The sequence below is a fragment of the Phascolarctos cinereus genome, unplaced genomic scaffold (assembly GCF_003287225.1).
Source record: "Phascolarctos cinereus isolate Bilbo 61053 unplaced genomic scaffold, phaCin_HiC Scaffold_5;HRSCAF=322, whole genome shotgun sequence".
Lineage (NCBI taxonomy): Eukaryota > Metazoa > Chordata > Mammalia > Diprotodontia > Phascolarctidae > Phascolarctos > Phascolarctos cinereus.
In genome coordinates, this window is record NW_027555958.1 from 120,428,644 (window position 1) to 120,450,310 (window position 21,667).

The 21,667-nt window shown below is 37.1% G+C and overlaps 1 protein-coding gene across 5 annotated transcripts in view; it reads left to right on the top strand.

Moving 5' to 3' along the window:
• Nucleotides 1–21,667, top strand: part of AHI1 (Abelson helper integration site 1) — a 260,190-nt gene that overhangs the window by 160,294 nt on the left and 78,229 nt on the right. For all 5 annotated transcript variants that reach the window (XR_002324697.2, XM_078155120.1, XM_020987117.2 and 2 more), the window contains one exon: nt 13,832–13,887. Coding sequence is in view for 4 of the 5 variants with exons in the window: in XM_078155120.1 (XP_078011246.1) it covers nt 13,832–13,887 (56 nt within the window). In the remaining variant the exon portion in view is untranslated. Of the gene's footprint in view, nt 1–13,831; nt 13,888–21,667 lie in introns of those variants that run through there.

The following is a 21,667-nucleotide window of genomic DNA, read 5'->3' on the forward strand; positions in this document are numbered from 1 at the left end:
TCCTTCTTCTGAACACTTAGTCTGCCTCTTTCATGTACTTAATATGTTATTTTGTATTTTTATGATAATTATATCTTTTGATGCAATAGCTTACACTTAACATTTTTAAAAATCAATTTTTTTATTTTACATGCATTTATATGTCCTTCCTACTGCTCCCCATTAAAAAAAAAAGAAAATTCTCATCATAAACATGCATAGTCCAGCAAAATAAATTCCCACATTGTCTGAAAAGAATTATGTACCTCTGAATTTTAAGTTCATCATCTCTTGTGCAGGAAATGAGTGGCATCTTTCATCTTCAACCTTCTGGATTTATGCTTTATTATTGCATTATTCAGAGTTCTAAAGTCTGTCAAAGTTGTCTTTCCTTATAGTTTATCATTCATAGTATTATCATTAAACAAAGAAAATCACAAAATGACCTTTGGTTCTCATACATTCAAATTCCACTTAAGGTAGTAAGAGAGTAGCAGAAAAGAAGGCAGAGAATGCTCAGAATGATCATTTTAGAAGCCCTGAAAGCACCACCTTCTTTTACTCTAAATGTGAGATCCTTGTCCACTGACCAGTGAGTGAGTCATCATGCTAAAGGAAGAACTGAATCACACCAGTATTGACATTCTTGCTGTAAATGAAATCAGAGGACAAAAGAAGTTGCCTCCAAACGGCTGACAGGCTGTCTATGTAGAAACAAATGAAGGAATTAATACCGAAAGCAACAAGAAACATCACTTCCATAGACATTTGGTCATCTCACATTATAGTGCTCATGATGAGCATAAGCAAAAAGATCACCATGCAGGTAATTGTATTTTATGCACCAACATCTGTGATAGCAGGTGTGGAAGTAGAGCCCTTCTATCACAAACTTCAGAGGATGTTCCAGATTAAATCAACATATACTTTAATACTCATTGACTTCAGTGCTGAAGTGAGCTAAGGGGAGAATGGCAATTTACACATGCACCAACTCAGACATACAGACACATGCATGGCTCAGTATCGAGATAAAAAAAAAAGCAAACCTTCAAGTCTATAATTTTTTTGTTTAAGGAGCAGAGCTTAAAGCTGCTAGACATAGGTAGGAAAGAAGGGAAGAGTGGGAAAGAAAAGAAGGAAGGAGGGAAGAAAGAAAGAATCAGACGAAAATAATAAATTAATTGACTTTGGCTTTATAGAAGGAAAAGATTGATCATTAATGTAAGGAGTCATAGCCAAATGAGCTATCTCTGTAAAGTCAGACCATTGATTTGTTGGAACAAAGGTCAAAATCAACACCAAATTAAAAGAAAAAATAAACATGAGATTAAGATATGATGTGTAATTAAGACAACTCCAGTCTGACTTACTTAAATAAACTGTAGCTGTCCCCAAATGAGAAAAAAAAATGAAGAAACACACAGCAAGACATATGATAACTACATCCTAAAGAAGTTTAACTGCTGTAAGGACATTGGAACAACAAGGAGGCCAATAAAGCCTGAAATCCACCTTAGCCATCAAACATGTGATCTCCATGTTAAATGAAAAGATGTGACAGCCAAAGACAATACCAATTTAGGATATAAATTCTTACAGGAAAGATGGTGAGAGAATGTCAGTAGTGATACCTCACAAAGTCATAAGAAGTAATTAAGGGAAAACCTCATTTGAAAAAGCTTGATAAGATACATACCTAAATAAAGTCATCGTAAAGGCCTTTAAGAATTAAACTGAACAAAATAACTAATATGGAAATGTTTTACATGATTGCTTATGTATAAACTATATCGGATTGTTTACTGTCTCAGAGAAGGGAGAGAGGATGGAGGAAGGGATAGAATTTGGAACTCAAAACTTTTGTTAAATGTTTAAAAAATTGTTTTAATATGTAATTGAGGGGAAAATGTATATTTTTTAAAAGAATGAAACTGGAAAAGGGGCAATTAACAGGCAACTTAAAAGATCTGTCAACATCTCTGTAACAAACTATTTTCTGTATTTATGTCAGTGGAGACACTAATATCTCAGTCCCTGATGTGCTACATGAAGGAATAGAAATAGTATTAAGGAAAACAAAGATGGGAAGGGTAGCTGGACCTGACCTATCATACGAAGAGGAGGACACAATTTTGGCCAGTAAGAAACTGATACTTAAGCTATCTAAAAGAGGAGAAATACCAAATGCTAGAGGTAGAAAACTGTCAGTGTTATTACTATTAGATAAAACAGGTGATTGAAAATATTGACCCATATGTCTAATTTTCTGTCTCAACAAAATCTCCATGAAAATAATCTGTATACACATAGAATATATCTTCAATGAATGCATTAAGAAAAGTTCTTATGACATTCTTATAAACATGCAGGTTCTTATTAATATTAGTAATATTAATTCTTATTAATATTGGTAATATTCTAGAACAGACTACATCATTGTAGTCATACAGTTGGCTGAAAGGTGCAGGGGAAAATTTGCTACTATGTTTATTGTTTATTGGCAATGATGCTTTCACATTTGATTTGTCAGAACAAAGTAATATTTTATCCTAAGCCACATTAAACAATGTCCTCCAACAAGGTGTCTAACGATCATAGAAGTTTTCTTATCTATAATAGAGAGAACTTTGTTCAAAACCATGATTATTAACATGAAGCAAGACATAAAACAGAGATATGTATTCCCCAGGAAAGATGGACATCACAGAATCCAAATTGAAGAGGGATTCCCTAGAGATAATGAGCTCCCCCAGAGACTACTATTTGCAGATGACATTCTGATATTTGCATCAAGCTCTGGGATAGTATTGAGACTCCCAAATGATATCTATCTGTAATCTCATTAAAAATTCAGCTGCCATACATACATACATACATACAGGACAAACATGAATCAAGAATGTCTGTAGTTTGGTATAGTGGATAGTGAGCAGATCTCAGAGTCAGGAATTCCTGTGTACAAGTTATGCTTCTGAGACGTACCTGCTGGGTGGCCACGAAGAAGTCAAGGTAACCAACTCTCAAAGACCATAAGTTGCAGAACAGTTCCTAATCCGCATTAGTAGGGAGAGTTTCCTTAGCAAAGGTTGTTTACAACAATGAAAACATCTGGACCAAAAAAAAAATCACATGGTCCATAAAGCTGCTCTAACAGTATATATATCTTAGATAGTCACTTCAGACAGACAGTGAATTGGGCCCAGAATGAGTGGGAAGTGGAACCTTTAGGAAATTGTGGAGTACTTTCATTGACTCCAAACTTCTCATTGAAGAAAAAGCCTTTCTGATTCTTCTGCTGATAAAATACATTCGAATCATGAGATACCACGTTATCTTTTCTTTAAAAAAGTATGACAGCTGATTTAGATATAAAGGCTGATACTGTAAGCAAACCGGGAGAGCAAGGAAAAGTTTACCTATCAGATTTATGGAGAACAGAAGAATTCATGACCAAACAGGAGATAGAGAACATTACAAAAAGCGAAATGGATAACTTTGATTACATTAAATCGAAAAATTTTTGCGCAAACAAAGCCAATGCAACCAAGATTAGAAGGAAAGTAGAAAATTGGAAAAAAATTTTTACAACCAGTCTGTCTGATAAGGGCCTCATTTCTAAAATATATAGAGAACAGAATCAAATTTATAAGAATACAAGTTATTCCCCAATTGATAAATGGTCAAAAGATACGAACAGGCAGTTCTCAGATGAAGAAATTAAAGCCATCTATAGTCATATGAAAAAATACTCTAAATCACTATTGATTAGAGAAATGCAAATTAAAACAACTCTGAGGGACCACATCACACCTATCAGATTGGCCAGCATGACAAAACAGGAAAAAGATAAACGTTGGAGAAGATGTGGGAAAATTGAAACACCAAAGCATTGTTGGTGGAGTTATGAAATGACCCATCCATTCTGGAAAGCAATTTGGAACTATGCCCAAAGGGCTATAAAAATATGCATACCCTTTGACCCAGCAATAGCACTTCTAGGGCTATATCCCAGAGAGGTCATACAAATGGGAAAAGGACCCACATGTACAAAAATATTTATAGCAGCTCTTTCTGTGGTGGCAAAGAATTGGAAATTGAGAGGATGCCCATCAGTTGGGGAATGGCTGAATAAGTTGTGGCATATGAATGTAATGGAATAGACTATTGTGCTGTAAGAAATGATGAACAGGCTGACCAGAAAAACTTGGAAAGATTTATATTGTTTGATGCTAAGTGAAGTGAGCAGAACCATGAGAATATTGTACAGAATACAGCCACGCTGTGTGAAGACTAATATTGATAAACTTAACCCTTCTCAGAAATACAAGGATCAAGATATCTCCAAAGGCCTCATGATGGAAAATGCCTTCCACAAAGAAGAAAGAACTGTGGAATTTGAATGCAGATCAAAGCATACTATGTGCTATTTTTTTCTTCTGTTGTATTTTGTTTCCTCTTTCTGGTGGTTCCTCCTATTGGTTCTAATTCTCACTTACAATATCACTAATGAGAAAATATGTTTAATAGGAATGTATATGTATAGCCAATATCAGATTGTGTGCCATCTTGGGGAGGGAAGTGGGAAGGGAGTGGGAGAAAAATTTGAAACTCAAAAGCTTATGGAAGTGATTGTTGATAATTCAAAATAAATGAATAAGAAAAATAAAATTTTAAAAATAAATTTTAAAAAGTATGACACGCAACAAGAAATTGAGAGGCACATAATAGGTGTAATAAGATAAACCTTGTGTTGCTGTTGATTATTTCTCCATTTCTAGAGCAATTTGCAATTTCCAAAAGCATTTTCCTCCAAATAAATCTAAGTGTGTAGATGTAAGTAGTAATCTTATTCCCATATTACAGAAGAGGAAACTGGGTTTCAGTGAAAATAAGTAACTTAACCTGGAGGCATACCAAAGCTGGGATCCCAACCTGATTGTTGATGCCAAAGCTAAGGTTCTTTCTACTTCATTGTGCTTTATTTTAATTACACATATCATCTCTTCTCCCAGACTAAAAGTTCCCTGTGGGGAAAGACCATCCCCTATTTTGGTTTGTATCTCTCCTATTTCATGATGCAATGCTTTACACATGTTAGATACAAACTAAATCTAATGTAATAATGAGAACACCTCAGGAGGCAGCAGAGTACAATGGAACCCATGCTGGATTTGAATTCAGATGGTGTTGGTTCAGATCTTGTCTTTGTCATGTACTATCTGTGTAATCTTGGGCAAGTCACTTAACATCTCTAGGCCTCAGTTTCCTCATCTGTATAATGAGGAGGTTGAATTAGATTGTCTCTGAAGTCCCTTACTGTTCTAAGTCTTTGACCTTATGAACCTTGGATTTCCAGTCAGAGGAACTGGGTTTGAATCCTGGCTTTGCTTTACATTACCACATTGCCTTTGCCCCCTATATTAACCTTGTGACCTTGGACAAATCATTTCATCATTCTGAGACTCATTTTCTTATCTGCAAAATGAGAGGATTAGACTAGATTATCTCTAAGGCCCCTTCTAGCTCATTCATCATTTAGCACTAAATTTTTATTGATCAGCCAGGAGTAATAGAGTAGTTAACATGTAGATTTTAGCAAAATATTTGACCAATATCTTGTATATTGTCCTTGTTGATAAAATGGAGAGTACAAATAGATTTGGATCTAGTTGAATGGCCAGACATAAAAAATAATCATTTTTTTAAAAAAGCCATTTTAAAGAGAAATCTCTATAGAAGCATCCCACTAATTTGCCATTCCCCTGTTGTGCTAAAGGGCAGAACTATTTTATCAATGATGTGAATTTACATATGAATGACATACTTATCAGATATTCAGATGACACAAAGCTGGAAGAAATGGAAAACATGTTAGATAATCGATTTTGAATCCAAAAATGCCTGTGGGAGGAGGGGAAGGGGGCATAGCAAGATGTGACATGTAATGCCAAGGTCTAACCTTGCATTAAAAAAAATAACTTCATAAGTACAAGATTGGAAAGGCATGACTACAGAACAGTTCATCTGGAAAACAACAACAACAACAGTAAGATATGATAGCCAAAGAAAATGAATACAATTTTAGGCAGCAATAAAAGAATAATAGTGAGCAAAGTAATAGTCCCTGTTATACCATACTGTGGGGAGAAGACATTTGAAATACGGTCTTCAATCATAGGCGCCCCATGGGAGGAAAGTAAAGACCCCCTATGGTGGAAAGTGTTCAGAGGAGGTGACCTGATTGATACAGTTAGTCCATCAATAAACATTTAAGTACCTACTATGTGCCAGGCACTGTGCTAAGTGCCGGAGATACAAAGAAAGGCAAAATAGAGCCCCTGCTCTCAAGGAGCTCACAGTCTAATGGGGAAGACAACATGAAAACAACTAAGTATATGCAAGCTATATTCAGGATGAATTGAAAATAATCAACAGAGGGAAAACACTAGGATTAAAGGGGATTGAGAAAGGCCATCCTATGGAAGTTTAAATTTTTGGCTAAGACTTGACGAAAGCCAGGGAGAGAGGAGATGAGACAGGAGAATTTCAGGTATTGGAGATAGCCGGTAAAGATGCCCAGAGTTGGGAAATGGAGTGGCTTGTGTGAGGAACAGCAAAGAGACCAGTCACTGGATCACTGAACATACATGGGGGTGTCAGGTATATAAAAGTGGGAAGAGGGGCAGCTAGGTTGCTCAGTGGATACAGCACTGGCCCTCAAGTCAGGAGGACCTGAGTTCAAATCCGGCCTCAGATCAAATACTTGACACTTACTAGTTGTGTGACCCTGGGCAAGTCACTTAACCCCAGCTGCCTAAAAAAAAAAAAAAAAAGAAAGAAAACTGGAAAGGGAGAGAGGGGCCAGGATGTGAAAGACTTTGAAAGCCAAATAGAGGATTTTTTCTTTGATCCTGGATGTCATAGGAAGCCATTGGAGTTTATTGAGCAGGGAGAGTGACATGATCAGACTTGTGCTTTAAGGTCATTTTGGAAGCCAAATGGAGGAAAGGCTGGAGTGTGGAGAGGCTTAAGATGGGAGGACTAGCCAGCAGCTATTGCAGTATTCCCGGTGTGAGGCAGTAAGAAGAGGCACCAGTGTTATAGTAGTGTCAGAGGAGAGAAGGGGACACATGTGAGAAATGTTACCGAGGTCAAATGGACAGGCCTTAGTAACAGATTGGACATGGGGAGTAAGAGAAAATGAAGAGTCAAGGATAGCACCTAGGTTACAAGCCTAGGCCACTGAGAGGATGGCGGTGCCCTGGACAGAAATAGGAAAACTTGGAGGAGGAAGAGAGGATTTGGGAGAAAATATAATGAGTTCAGTTGTGGACTTGTTGAGTTTAAGGTGTCTATGGGACATCCAGGTCAAAATGTCCTACAGGCCACTGGAGATGCAAGACTGGAGGTCAGCAAAGAAGTTAGGGCTGAATAAGTAGATTTGAGAATCATTAGCATATAATAGTTTGATCCATGGGAACTGATACGGTCACCAGTTAGTATAGAGAGTGAGAGAAGAGGGTCTAGGACAGAGCTTTTTGGGATATCTCCAGTTAGTGGGCATGATCTAAATGAAGATCCAGCAAAGAATACTTAGAAGGAGCTATCAGTTAGGTAGGAGAAGAACCAGGAAAGAGTGATGTCCCAAAAACCTAGAAGGAAGAAAGGGTCCAGGAGAAGTGGGTGATCTGCAGGGTCAAACGTCATAGAGAAGCTAAAAAAGATGTAGATAGAGAAAAGGCCAATAAATGTGGCAAGTTAAAGATTGTTAGTAGCTTTGGAAAGAGAGTTTTCAGTTGAATAAAAATAGAAGCCAAGCTGTAGAGAATTAAAAGAGGGAGGGGAAAGAAAAGTGAAGGCACCTATTATAGGTGACTTTCTCACAGTCACAAAAGGAAAGAAAGATATGGGATGATAGCTAGTGGGGATGGATGGCCCAAATAAGAGTTCTTTTGAGGATGAGGGAGACATGGACATGTTTGTAGGCAACAGAGGAGCAGCTAGTAAATGGGGAGAGATTGAAGAAAAGTGAGAGAGTGGAGATGACAGAGGAAGCAATCTATTGGAGGACATGGGATGGGATCACTTGTACAGGTAGCAGAGTCAGCCTCACCAAGGAATAAGACTGCCTGTTTCATAGCAGATGGGCAGAAGAGGTAGCAGAATTTCAAGATTACACCTCATAAATATTGATTGAAGGAACCTAGGAAGTGTTTTACCTGGAAGAAGATTGAAAAAGAAGATGACATCTGTCTTGAAGTATTTGAAGGACTTAGATTTGTTCTTTTTGGCCCCAGAGAACAGGACTTGGAGCAGTGGAGAGAAGCCAGAATGGCAGATTTAAGCTCAATGTCAGGACAAGCTTCCTGTCAAAAAGAGCTCTCCTTGAGAAGAATGGTCTGCCCCAGAAGGGAGTGGATTTCCATTCATTAGAGGTCTTCAAGCATAACCTAAGTGATCCCTTTTAAGGAATGTTATAGAGGTGATATTCAGTCAGATAATGATTATACTATATAACCTCTGAGTTTCTTTCCAACTTTGAAATTCTGTGAGTGAATGAATGAATGAAAACTGATTAAAATTACAGCTTTGCATATTTTATTCTTAGTTTCTCATCTCTTGAGCAAAGGTATCTTATTAAAGTCAAGGTGTTTGTATTTGAAGGGGGTTTACATATTTTCTTATAACACTGGTAATTATTGTCAAATTAATTTTTGATATTAATTTTTCTGATATTTATTTATTGTGATTGAATGAGACTTTAGAGGATATTAGAAAGCATTAACAAATTCCTGGCTTCAATTTTTTTTTTATAAATGTTGTGCCTAAAATCACAAAGCTTTGGTCTGAGCTATATTAAAAGTTTAAACAGACATTGTTCTTTCCTTTTATGAATATTTTCTTAGGCACAATGTAACAAGTTTCCTTCAAGTCTCTGTAACCATTGGTTGGCAACATAAATTCCATCCTAGCTTAGCAATTTTGGGGGGAACTTCAAAATTTCCCATAAAAAGATTTTGCCATACTTCCTAAAACTTAGCTCACTCTCAAAAGAGATACAGGAAAAAGAGAACATAGCAAGCCCTTTCTCTTCCATATATGTGCCCAAGGGGCATCTAATAAATACTTCATGACAGTGAATTGAATCAAATCCCTGTACCCAAGTGTAAGGTTGAAATGGGACTTGTGATATGATAGTTTGAGCACTGATAAATGCAGTCTCATTCTGTATTTCCTTGGTTCAAGTTCCTGAGTTATAGGTGTTGAGGTGTTAAACAGTAACTAAAGAAAGCATGTAGTATTCTGTTGTTCAAGTAAGTCTTGTATAGGAAGAAAATAAACCTGGGAAGGGGGAGAAGGCAGAGGGGGATGTGAAAAACTTGCTAATTTCCTGAAAAACAAAGCATTTGCCAAAAAAGTATAAACATTCTTATAGTGACTTACCCAAGTTGAGCCAGCATCTGGAAGCCTACAGAAATACTTCATTATCACAGTGAATTGAAGAGTATTGCCAGAAAAGATGTAAAATTATCTTTTCTGGACAGCTGCTCCAGAACACTAATAGAAAACTCTTCATCACAAACCAAATGGGCCTTCTTCTGACATAGTTATACAGTGATATGCCCTAGGGATCTAGTTCATACTGTAGTTGGAATATCAGACAGGGGAACTATCCCAGAGTCACAATTATTCATCGATTGTGTTTATTATACTTTAATGTGACAGTCAGGACAGTCGAAATTGAGTAATACTATTTTAGAGCTAGAAGGAACCTTAGAGATCATCCAAAGTATTGCCCTCATTTTACAAATGAAGAAACTGAGGCCCTGAGATACAGAATGACAGCTAGCAAGGACGACAAAATCAAGTAAGTTTTTTTTGGTTTTTTTTAAGAATAGAGGAGACATAAACATCTTTATAGGAAACAGGAAGGGTACCTGTAGATAAGGAGAGATTGTGTGGGGAGGATGGGGGTGAGGGGTAGTCTTTTTGAAGAAAACAGAATGGGGGTGGGATCAAGGGTGCATATAGAGGAGTTTGCCTTGGCAAAAAGAGGAGCCAACTCTTCATGTGGGATGGGTAAAGAAGAAAATCATGAGAGAAGATGACTAGTCATATGAGATGAAGAAGAGAAAGCTTTTGGAAAATGGCCTCAGTTTTTTTTAATGAAATGTGACCCAAGATCCTCAGATGAAAGGATGGGTGGGAGAGCAGGAAAGGCTGTCTTGGAGAGCTAGAGGAGAGATGAAAATGTGATGAGTGGGATAGTGAATTAGATATTAGAATATGAGTCGAAGCTTACACTGATTGATACAGGTCAACAAACATTTATTAAGTGCTTACTTTGTACCAGGCACTGTACTAAGGGCTGAGAATACTAATACGGGTCCTTGCCCTTTAGGAGCTTATATTCTAATGGGGGATGACAGCACGTAAAAGGAAATTGAAAAGCAGAATTGGGCAGGAATGGAATGATTGGGGGTGCAGGGACGAGGGACCCGCATTGGGCCATCGCAGAGGAAAATCCAGAGTCAGGAGAATGTATTGGTTCTACTTTGACATCTCTCCTATGCCTCTCCTTCTTACTCCTGTAGCCACAAACCTAGGTCAGTTCCTCTTTATCTCTTGAGTGGACTATTGCAGTAACATTCAAGGTGCTCTGCATGCTTCAAGTCTGCCCTTCACTAAGCTACCAAGGTAATTTCTCTAGACTAGTATAGATCTGACACCCCACACTCCTTCAGTGAATTTCAGTGGCTCCCTGTTGTTTTCAGGATCGAATATAATTTTCTTTCTTTGGCATTTAAAACTCTATAGCCTGACATTTCCTATTTTTCCTAGACTTCTGTTCCTTCTTTCCTTCCTTCCTTCCTTCCTTCCTTCCTTCCTTCCTTCCTTCCTTCCTTCCTTCCTTCCTTCCTTCCTTCCTTTCTTTCTTTTTCTTTCTTTTTCTCTTTCACTTCTTCCCCTTCTTCCCTTCCTCCCTCCCTTTGTCTCCCCCTCCCTCCTTCTTTCATTCTTCCTCCTTCCCTCCCTCCCTTTCTCTCTCTCTTTTATATATATGTAGATATATATATTTATACATATGCTATATATAAATATATGCACACATGTGTGTAGAGGGGATTATATGTATATATGTATCTAATTATTTACATTTGCCTAATTATTTATATACATATATATAACATATTATACAGTGTCTTACATGGTTAAGGTGCTTAATGATTTTTAAAATTAAATTTAAAAAGCAAAATATGCAAATTGTCCTTTCAATTAGTATACTAGAAATTTGTGTGTGTGTGTGTGTGTATGTGTGTGTGTGTGTGTGTGTGTAGGTTCAACCTATGACAGACCTGTAGGTTAAGTAAAATAATTTCTCTAATTCTACTGAGATCTGAGATCTCACTGATATGGACATACCCTCCATCAGCAAGATTTTAACCCATTCATGCCTTCTCATGCTGTGTGATTCTTAATCTTGTCCCTGCATAGAAACTCCATAGAGGCCTTCCTCTCTGTCTTTTTACATTTCATGGATATCAATGTAGCACTCAGGTTATTCAGTTGTACTCTCATTATTTGCTATTACCTCTGTTTCTAATATTACATCACCCAAATGCTACCTGCCCTTTTTACCAGTTCTTGTATATAGGTCATCACTGGAAATGTATTATATTATGTTTCTGCCCAGCATGCATTTCTTTTTTCTTTCTTTTTTTTTTTTTTTTGCTTTTTGCTAGGCAGTGAGGTTAAGTGACTTGTCCAGGGTCACACAACTACTAAGTATTATATGTCTAAGGCAGGATTTGAACTCAGGTCCTCCTGACTCCAGGGCTAGCACTCTATCCACTGTGCCACCTAGCTGTTCCACCAGCGTGCATTTCTTCATTAACTCTAGAATCACCCATAACTTTGATTCTTTGGAGATTGTGATATTCCAGGTTTTGCTACAGTATCAGGTTAAATTAATTGAAGCCCTTAAGGAAAATGAATACTACTGTAGTATAGCATGTATCTCTTGAAAGGCTTAAAGTACTGTTATTTTTACTATTTTCATTCATTCAATAAATATTCATTAAGTGCCTACTTTGTGTCAAGCACTGTGTAAGTGCTGAGGATACAAAAAGAAGCAAAAGACAAACCCTGCCCCCAAGGAGCTTACAATCTAATGAGGGAGACAACATACAAATATATACCAAGCAGGCTATATACAGGATAAATAGGAAGTAATTAAAAGAGAGAAAGCACTAGAATTAAAAGAGGTTGGGAAGGCTTCCTGTGGAAAGTGGGATTTTGATTGGGACTTAAAGGAAGACAGAGAGGTCAGTAGTTGGAGCAGAGGAGAGAGAGTATTGCAGGCATGGGGGACAGTCAGAGAAAATGCCTAGAGCTAGAGCTGTTTATGCAACAGCCTGAGACCAGTGTCAATGGATCAAACAGGACACGTCAGTGAAGATTCAACTAAAATTTGATGTTACAAACCTAATGACTTTAAGAAAAGTAGGAAAGGTGTGAGAAATAATGATTTATATTTTGGACTTGTTGAGTTTCAGATGTCTCTGGAATATCCTAGTTTAGCATCCCCAGTTTTCTCAATTGTTCATTATATTACGTGGTCTTAATTCTGCCCACCATCCTGGTTACCCTCCAAAGATACACTTTCCCTGTCCTTCTCCTATTCCTTCTCCTTCTTCCCCCTCTCTCTCTGTATATAATAAAATACTATTATTAAGTTAATCAAAAGTCAGACCAATTGCATGAATAAAAGTAACATCTTTTGAATATTAATTAACACATTTAAAGAAAATCTTTAATATTTAAGTGAGTTATATGTTTTTTAAGATGAAGAACTATGTTTTACAGTATTTTATTTTAAGGTAAAGAACTAGATTTTATAGTATTTTATGTTTGTATTATAATATAATATTATTAAGAATAATATTTTACTTTTGAAATCAATGTGACATTTTAACAGTCTTTTATTTTTTCATTTACACCCTTTGTTATTGAAGTCATGGGCCTTATATTAACAAACCACTGACTCATATATCAGATGTGGGTCTATTGATGAGCAGAGACTGAAGAGCAAAATATGATCCTGAGATCTCATTTTCACCCTTAACTTGAACTAAACTTTCAACCCAAATCCATACAGATAAGAGACTTGTTCTATTTTTAAATAGTCCTTTGTTAAAAAGAAATGTGATAAAAGCTATCATGAACCTAAAAAAAAAAGATAAATCTACAGACGATGAAAGAATTTTCCAGAGTTTAGCCATCAATGTAATCATTTCTAAAGGAGAGAATTAGAAGCCCTTATTTTTCTAAAAGCACTCCATGGTGATTGAATAAAATAAACAGCAAGATATATTGTGGTAGGAAGTCTGATGATCAAAGAGGAATACTGAATAGGTGTACTTATTCTTTTTGATAAAATAAGGAAGTAATTCCTTTCACACATTTTGTGATCATTTCTGCCTGAAAACTTTGTGTCCTCAAGTCAGAATGTCAACTGTTCCATGAAATAAAGACAACTAAGCTGAGATAATAGTGTCAGTTTTAAGCATAAGACAGCATGTGAACAGTGTTTAAGCTATTGCTCCAAACCATTTGAATGGAAGTATTGGATTAGCTTTAACCTGGTGTCAGATCTTTAGTTAGATAAACCTTCTGACTGTTACTGACTAAAGGATCCATGACCACAGCTTTCAAAGGTGCTATTGCATGAGTTCTTTTTCATGAGAACTTTGTGAGATATGTCTGGCTAACATAATGTTTTCAAAATAAAATCGCTATTAGTGGCTAAGAATAATAAGCAAAAATTCACAGTCTTGTTTTTTCACAGGAGGTTTCAACCCAGTAGGAAAACCTACACGAATACCATCAAGCACACTGCAAATGGTAAGCCATTCTATATCAGCAGTTCAAAAATTGGCACAAAACTATAAATGGCATTTTCTATACCCTCTCACTGTAGAAAAACTCCTTTTTCTTCCTTTAAGCCAAAAGTTTTTCATCACTTTTAAGAGAATGAATCATTTTTCCCCTGAATTACATTTTTTTCCATTTCCCCAACAGTAAGTAGTTGAATAATACCTTATCACCTTTTTCCCAATTATGCCTTTTAGTTAATATGCTAAAATATGAATGCATTTCAGATATTTAAAACATTTTGTGCAGAGGAAATACAAATTCTCTTGCAAACTATTTACACTTAAAATACAATTCTGTTGTTTTATATATTTCCATCATTATTTCCACTGATTGGCTAATTTAAAAGTAAATATGATTTTTCATTCCTTTTATATGTTTATTATAAGTGATAGTAATAATAATATCATATACTTGTATTACTTTATTATAAAATTGTAGTTATTTTTCACAGTGTGGAGTGTCTCATGTCTCTTCATTGGTTCCACATGTTACCAGTATTCATTTATTTTATTTTTAAATGTATGCAGTATGGCTTATAATAAAGAAGGAAGAAAAGAAAATTGATATACATGTGAGGGTGGATAGTTAACTCAAGTCATCTTTTTCCCATTTATTTTGACATCTCGAATTCCGTTTGCAGAATTCCTTGACCTTAATATTACATTATTTGTCAAATGCTAGGATACAGTGAGTTGATACCTCTTATTTTCCTAAATATTTTCTGGTTTTTAATTTTTTTCACATTATTAAGACTTCTAATTTCCAGTTGCCATAGTATTTCATTTTATGAGAAAAATTTGGTAGTCTTTTGCTAAGAAATTGACTTTCTGTTCAACTTTTCCTGATATTTAAAATTAATGGTTAATATTTGCATGTGTGATTACTCAGTTCTGTTTAGCTGTAGTTAATCCACAGGTACTTATTGAGCCCTTACTTACTCTGTGCCAAGCAGTACAACTGGGCATACAAAGAAAAATAAAAACAGCCTCTGCCCACAAAGAGCTTTTCTTCTAATGGGAGAGGTAATGTGTAAACTACTAAGTAAAGAGAAGATATATAGAGAGTGGATAGAAGGGAAACTCCAATGGGAAGGGTGGTGGGAGAAAAGATGGGAAAGGTCTCCTGCTGAAGGTGGAGTTTGATCTGTCTTAAAAGAAACCAGGAAAGCAAAGAGGTGAACTTGAGAAAGCAGACAGAGTATTTCAGCTGGTGCGATGACACAGAGACACATGGGGGAAAGCTGTGTACAAAGAATCGCTAGTTGGCTGGTACACCTGGGTCATATTTGTCTTGGGGCTAATAGGTGTTTTTGCTTTGGGACTATGAGAATAAAGCAAAGGCTAACATAAGACTTATGTAATTATTACAGACAACTAAAAGTTTCTCTTAAAAAAGAAAGAATTAATCATTTTTAAATAATGAAAATATTAGTGCTAATGTTAATGTTAAAATAGTAATCAATGTTATATAAATTTTATTCTTTAAATGATGAAGTCAGATGTTGGAAATTAAGTCCACTATAGGTCAAAATGATTTGGGAGTGTATTTGAATAATGTTCTCAGTAGTTCTGTTATTTAATAGACATTTGATTTTTTTTTAATCCCTATAGACTTTTTTTTTAAGTGGCAGCTGTGTTTGTATTTCTGTTTTTTCCTTTTGTGTTACAGGACTTAGTAAAGTTGAACCTGGCACGGTTTGGTTTTTTTTTTTTTGCTCCCTCTAGGCAGATTATGGATCCCCATGCTTATTAAATGCTTAAGGGCTATAATCAAATAAAGATCATATTTATCTGAAACTCTGGGAAGTAAAATGTAGTAGCATTTTATAATAGTTTCCTGATCTCAGATATACTCTATTAAGAAAGAGAAAAATATAATACTTAATAGTTTAGGTATTCTCTTGTTTGGTGATTTTTTATTATTATGTTAACTTATTAGCCCCGTTCCTTAAACTAATATTATTTCTACTCTAAATAGGTAGTGGATAAAGAATAATGGAGTGGATAAAGTGCTTGTATTTAAGTCCAGAAAACTTGGCTTTGAATTCTGCCTCTTAGAATTTAATAGTTGTATGACCTTGGGCAAGTAAATTAATCTAAGCCTCAATTTCCCGTGTATAACATGGGGCTAATAAGACACTACACCACATCAGTGTTGGGAAATTCAAATGAGATAATGTATATAAATTGATATATAAACTTTAAAGCACTGTATCAGTCAGTCAATAATATTTATTAGGCACCTATTATGTGCCAGGCACTGTACTAAGTGCTAGGGATACAGAAAGAGACAAAAGACAGCCCTTGCCCTCAAGGAGCTTACAATCTGATGGGAAAGACAACATGTAAACAAATATTTACAAAGTAAACCATGTAAGGATAAATAGGAAATAATTAAAAGAGGAAAGGCACTATTGGGGCTGGGGAAGGCTTCCAGTAAAAGAAGAGATTTCATTTGGAACTCAAAGGAAGCTAGGACAGTCAATAGGCGGAGTGGAGAATGAAGAGCATTCCAGGCATGGGGGACAGCCAGAGAAAATGCCTTGAGCATTTTGTTATCATTATTATTGCAAGATATCTCAAACTAGATATTTGTATTTCAGTACTATTCACCAAATCATCTTATTTTGTTCTCAAGTCCCCTTTACATAGCAATTTTTAAAATTCATGATGGTCATAGAATATGAATATTGCTTATATTCCTCTGAATTCCTCAAGTACCTAGGCCAGTAATAAATGTGTATGCATTCAATGAATTTGTCATTAATCTGTACCCATATATGCACGCACGCACACACACAGAGACACACACACACATCTGGCCCAAATCTTTCTTTCCATCATTATGTCCCCCAACTCCTAAATATAAACAGTCTGCTCTAGCAGGGTCTACTCACTGTTTACATAATAATATGTACATTATATTCTATCCAGTCCTAGGATTCCTTCTACCACCCAGAATATCTAACTTTACCCCCTTCAGGTACCAACTTACAGTCACCCATCTCCTAGGATGTAGCCATCCTAGACCACTCTACCCATTGTGATCTTTCTTTTCTGTACAGGGCACTAAAGAGAAAAAGGTGATATAAAACACAATCCTGTCCTCAAATCTAATTGAAGTATATACATTGAAGTCACACAAGTACCTACAATGAAAGTGATTGTGTTATACATATATGTGCTTCATATGTATATATAAATATGTGTGTGTGTTATTGTGTTATACATGTATAGATTTCCAAAAAGATGACAACAGAAGAAAAAGATAGGGAGAGAAGATCAGGGAAGTCTTCATGGAGGAGGTGACAATTGGTCTGTGCCTTGAAGTACAAAGTATTTTGGTAGGCAAAAATGTGAAGGGAGTTCACAAAAGTTGAGAAGTTCAAAGGAGAGAGCGATGAATAGTTTGGTATAGCTGGAGCATTGAGTAAATGAAAGGAAGTAAGCTTGAACTGGGGATTGTGGGTGGTGAGACTGCAGGTTTGGGGTGTTCTAGGGCTCAGGGTCCTGTGCCTTCTCCATCAGAATCAAAGGACAGGTTGTGTTCTGGGTGATTCGGCCTGCCCAGCACATCTGCCTCCTGTGTCTCTCCCAGGGTACCTTGCTGCTTGAATAGAGATAATAGTAGGCTATAGTACCTGACCTATCTGTGGCAGTAGATTTGCAGATGGTGATAATGATGTCAGAGATGACTGGTCCTTTCTCCGCAAGGGCTGCCCCTCTCAGTGAAGGGTACCAGAGCAGAACTGGGAGTCCGGGGCCATTACTGTTCTTAGGGCTCCTGGGCTTACCTGCCCTTCAGCGGTAGTTGGTCAGCTGTCGGTGTTGGCATGGGTTGAGAAGATAGTCTTCGTTCCATTAATGGTTTTCTTCCATGATAGCTATAGGATCTAGAGAAGTAGGGCCAGTGGTCTAGGTGGCACAGCCATTCCCAGGGCTCTTGGGTTATATGATCTTCAGTAGCAGTCAGTAATTAGGAAGTATCAATTATTCAGGAAGCCTAGAAGACTTTGAATGCCAGAGTGTGTAATTGGTAGAAAGAAAGGGGCCAACAAAAGTTTGGTTTGCTTGTTTTTTGAGTAAAGAAGTCATGTGGTCAGATATGCATTAGCAAGAGTAGTCTGACAGCTCGGTGAAGAATGGAGTAGAGAAGAGAAAGACTGGAAGCAAGAAGCCAAGTAGGAAAGCTTTTGCAGGAGTCCAGGCATCATAGTGAAGGTCTGAACACATATTAGAGATACAGAAGAAGGAGATGCCACAGGATTTGGTGGCGTTGAAGGACCGTTAGATCATTGATCCAGACAGCAACATACTGGTGTTTAACAGCCAGCTCCCTGAAAACACAGCTCACTTTTAAGTTTAATATGATTTAATAGCATTTCCTCCATCATGTTTTAAAGTCTGGATCAGAACAAATCTTGTTCTGTGAAATTTGGATTCAGTCAGAGGGCCACACTTGAAGACCTGTTGGGCCACTTGTGGTCTCAAGGCCTCAGGTTCCCTATCCCTGGTAGACAGTCAACAAAACAGTAAATCAAGCCCTGATTGTTCACAAGAAAAATGTTACAATTGGCCCTCACAACTTGGTGCCAGGACACCCCTGCATCTAGAACTAGGAGGGACCTCTGAGGCCAGCTAGATTGGCTTCTCTGAGACCGGTGGAGGTCCAGTGGCACGCACAGGTTCGTGCAAGTACTAGGGACAGGGGCAAGGGTTTGGATCCAGGTGCCAGGACTCCACCGCCAGGATTCTTTCCACAATACTGTGCTGGAGAGACCAGTGGCCAAGGTGACTCCAGGGTGCAGAACCTGAATGACTTGGAGGATAATGGTGTCATCAACACAAATAAAGAAATTAAGACTAGTAGTAGTTTCAAGAGAAGAAAATTAGTTTGGGACATGTTGTCTTTAAAGTGTCAACAAGGCATTTAGCTGGAGATATCTGGAAATGCTGTGTAACACTGGCATTATAGACTGGGGAGTCATCTATCATAAAAATGTGAACCTCTAAGATAAAGTATGAACTGTGCTGTTTATCTGCCTTCCCAACTCCAATGGATTATGCTTCCCCTCCTGATCTCTGTGATCTAAACTTACTCAGGACTCTCAATTTCCCACTTACTTATTCCTGTACCAACTGCCCCCTATCCCAGGAATACAGTCTCTCTTCACCTCTAACTCATAGAATTCCTCTCTTCCTTTTAAATGCAGTTCAAGCACCATCTTCTGCATGGAAGCTTTTCCTGATCCTCCACCTAGTAGTACCCTCCCTCCCAGACATCTATGTATTTAATTACATTGCACACATTATGGATGTATTTGTGTATGTAGCAACTTGATATTTTATATCTACTTCTTGTCTCCCCCATTAGAATAAAGTCATTCCAAGAAGGGCTAGGGGATGATGGTATTTAGGGTATGAAGTTCACCTAACTTATTTGCATATGGGAGAAAGGAAGCAACAAAGGGGAAGAGCTTAAACATCATTTAGGGACATCTGTTTCAACTTTATTTTACAGATGAAGACACTGGGTTTCTGAGACATTAAATGACTCACTCGTATTTTCAAAGGCAGTAAGTAGCAGAGATGAAATTTGAGGACATGTCTTCCAGGACTAAATCTTATGTTCTTTCCCCTGTACCATAATGCCTAGTAATGAGAGATGGGTAATGACTGAAGAAGCAAGGTCTTGGAGAAGACATGAAGAGTTGGGATCAAAGTTACAGAGAGATCAGCTTTGTCTAGGGGAAGGAAATTTCATCCATCTACTGAAACAAGAGAGAAAGATAGGCCAAAACAGAGGGTGGTGGTTATTGTTGTTGTTTTCTAATGTGGAGAAGTTGAGTTGGGAAAACTCACCTTGAAGGAACACTTTCCTTCAAGTAGGAGGAAAGGAAGTCATTTGCTAAGAGTGTGAAGTTGGGTAGAAAGTGAAGAGTATTTACCACTCTTGTTATTGTTGAGTTGTTTCAGTCATGCCTCACTCTCCATGACCCCATTTGGGGTTTTCTTGGCAAAAGATAATGGAGTGGTTGGCCATTTCCTTCTCCAGCTCATTTTATAGATGAGAAATTGAGGCAAACAAGGCTAAGTGACTTGCCCAGGGTCAGACAGCTAGTAAGTGTCTGAGGCTAGACTTGGACTAACTCTCCTGACTTCAGGGATAGTGTTCTATCCACTGTGCCACCTAACTGCCTCATTTATCAATCTAGAACTGATCAATTATAAATCTCTATATTTATAGATATGTAGGTATCTAAAGATATAGCATAATGGATACAGAGTCAATCTGAGAGCCAGGAATACTTGAGTTCCAGTCCCTCCATTATATGCTGACTGTAAGATTATAAGCAAGTCATTTAACTTCTCAGTACTTTAGGCAACTCTCTCAGACTGTAAGTTGTCAAGAATTTTCTAACGTGTTAGTGGAAGAAATGTCCTCATCCCAATGAAATTACAAATATAGTCTATAACCCTTAATTAATACATATATTAGTAAACAACATAGTAAACTACGAAAACAGCCAAGCTATTTCATCTACTCTTGTCCCCATTTAAGCAAAGGATGAAGTATTAACTAAAATTTCTGTTGTAGAATACGAGTAGAATATACTCATTGTCTAGACATTTTTGGATGTTCAACCCATTGCTCCTATTTATTCTCTTCTATATTTGAAGGGTGAATTCAGTTAATTAGCTCAGCAAATCTTCTGTACCTACTGTGTATAAGGGGCCAAGGATACCCCATGAAACAGCATCTGCCTTCAAGCTCAAATGCTACTGTTCACTCCAGTATGCATTAAGTGGAAAACAGCATGCGACCCGGAAGGCCAAGTTTGAATCCTAATTCTGCCACTTATTTCTAGCATGACATTGAGTAAATCATTTCATCTTTCTGTGGCTCAGTTTCTGCCTCAGTAAAATGAGAGCTTTGGACTAGTGACCTCTAAAGCCCCTTCTAATCACTGGGTATACAACAAAAGGAAAAATAAAATCTCTGCTGTCAAAGCGCTCACAATCTAATGACTTTACTTAATAAATTTTTAATAAGTTTTCCTTTTTAAAAAAAGCAAATTTCCTCAAGTTCATATCAACTGGTGTCTTCACTAGTTAGATCAATCCCCATTGCTCATTAATAGTCGCAAGTTAGAGAACTAGTAAATACTACTGAATTAACTTCACTGACGGCAGATGTAATAATCCCCTGGAATCTCAGAATGGTGGCATTCCTGTGGCATGCATGCTGTATCTTTATTTTCCTTCACTTCATTAGGGTGTCCTTAGAGATTTCCATGCAGTGGTTTCAGAAGGAGTAGCAGATGGTGGTTCACACAGCTTTGAAGCCCTTGCTTAACTATGCTAAGAATATAAATTCCCAGTAGGGTTTATGACTGGGTAACTCTTGTTTACTCTGGTAATATTAGCTTCTGTCATTCCTCTGACTAGAATGAAGCACCGATCACCAAGGTAGAGGGCTACTATACTGCCCCCCTGGAAGCAATACCCATGGTCATTAGGCCATACCACTTACCAACTTTACAGGTACCAGCACTTGAACTGAAAAGAAAAGGGATTTTCAAGAACACAATTCCTTGTAATTTGGAGCAGTTTAATTAAGCATTTTCCTGTTGTGAAAGGATGGAAAAACCATACATGAAGAACTATATGCTCACAATCTATAAATCCTTAGTAGTTCACATTAGAAATAGTGTTATGTCTCTTTAACAGTAACTGCACCTGCTTTT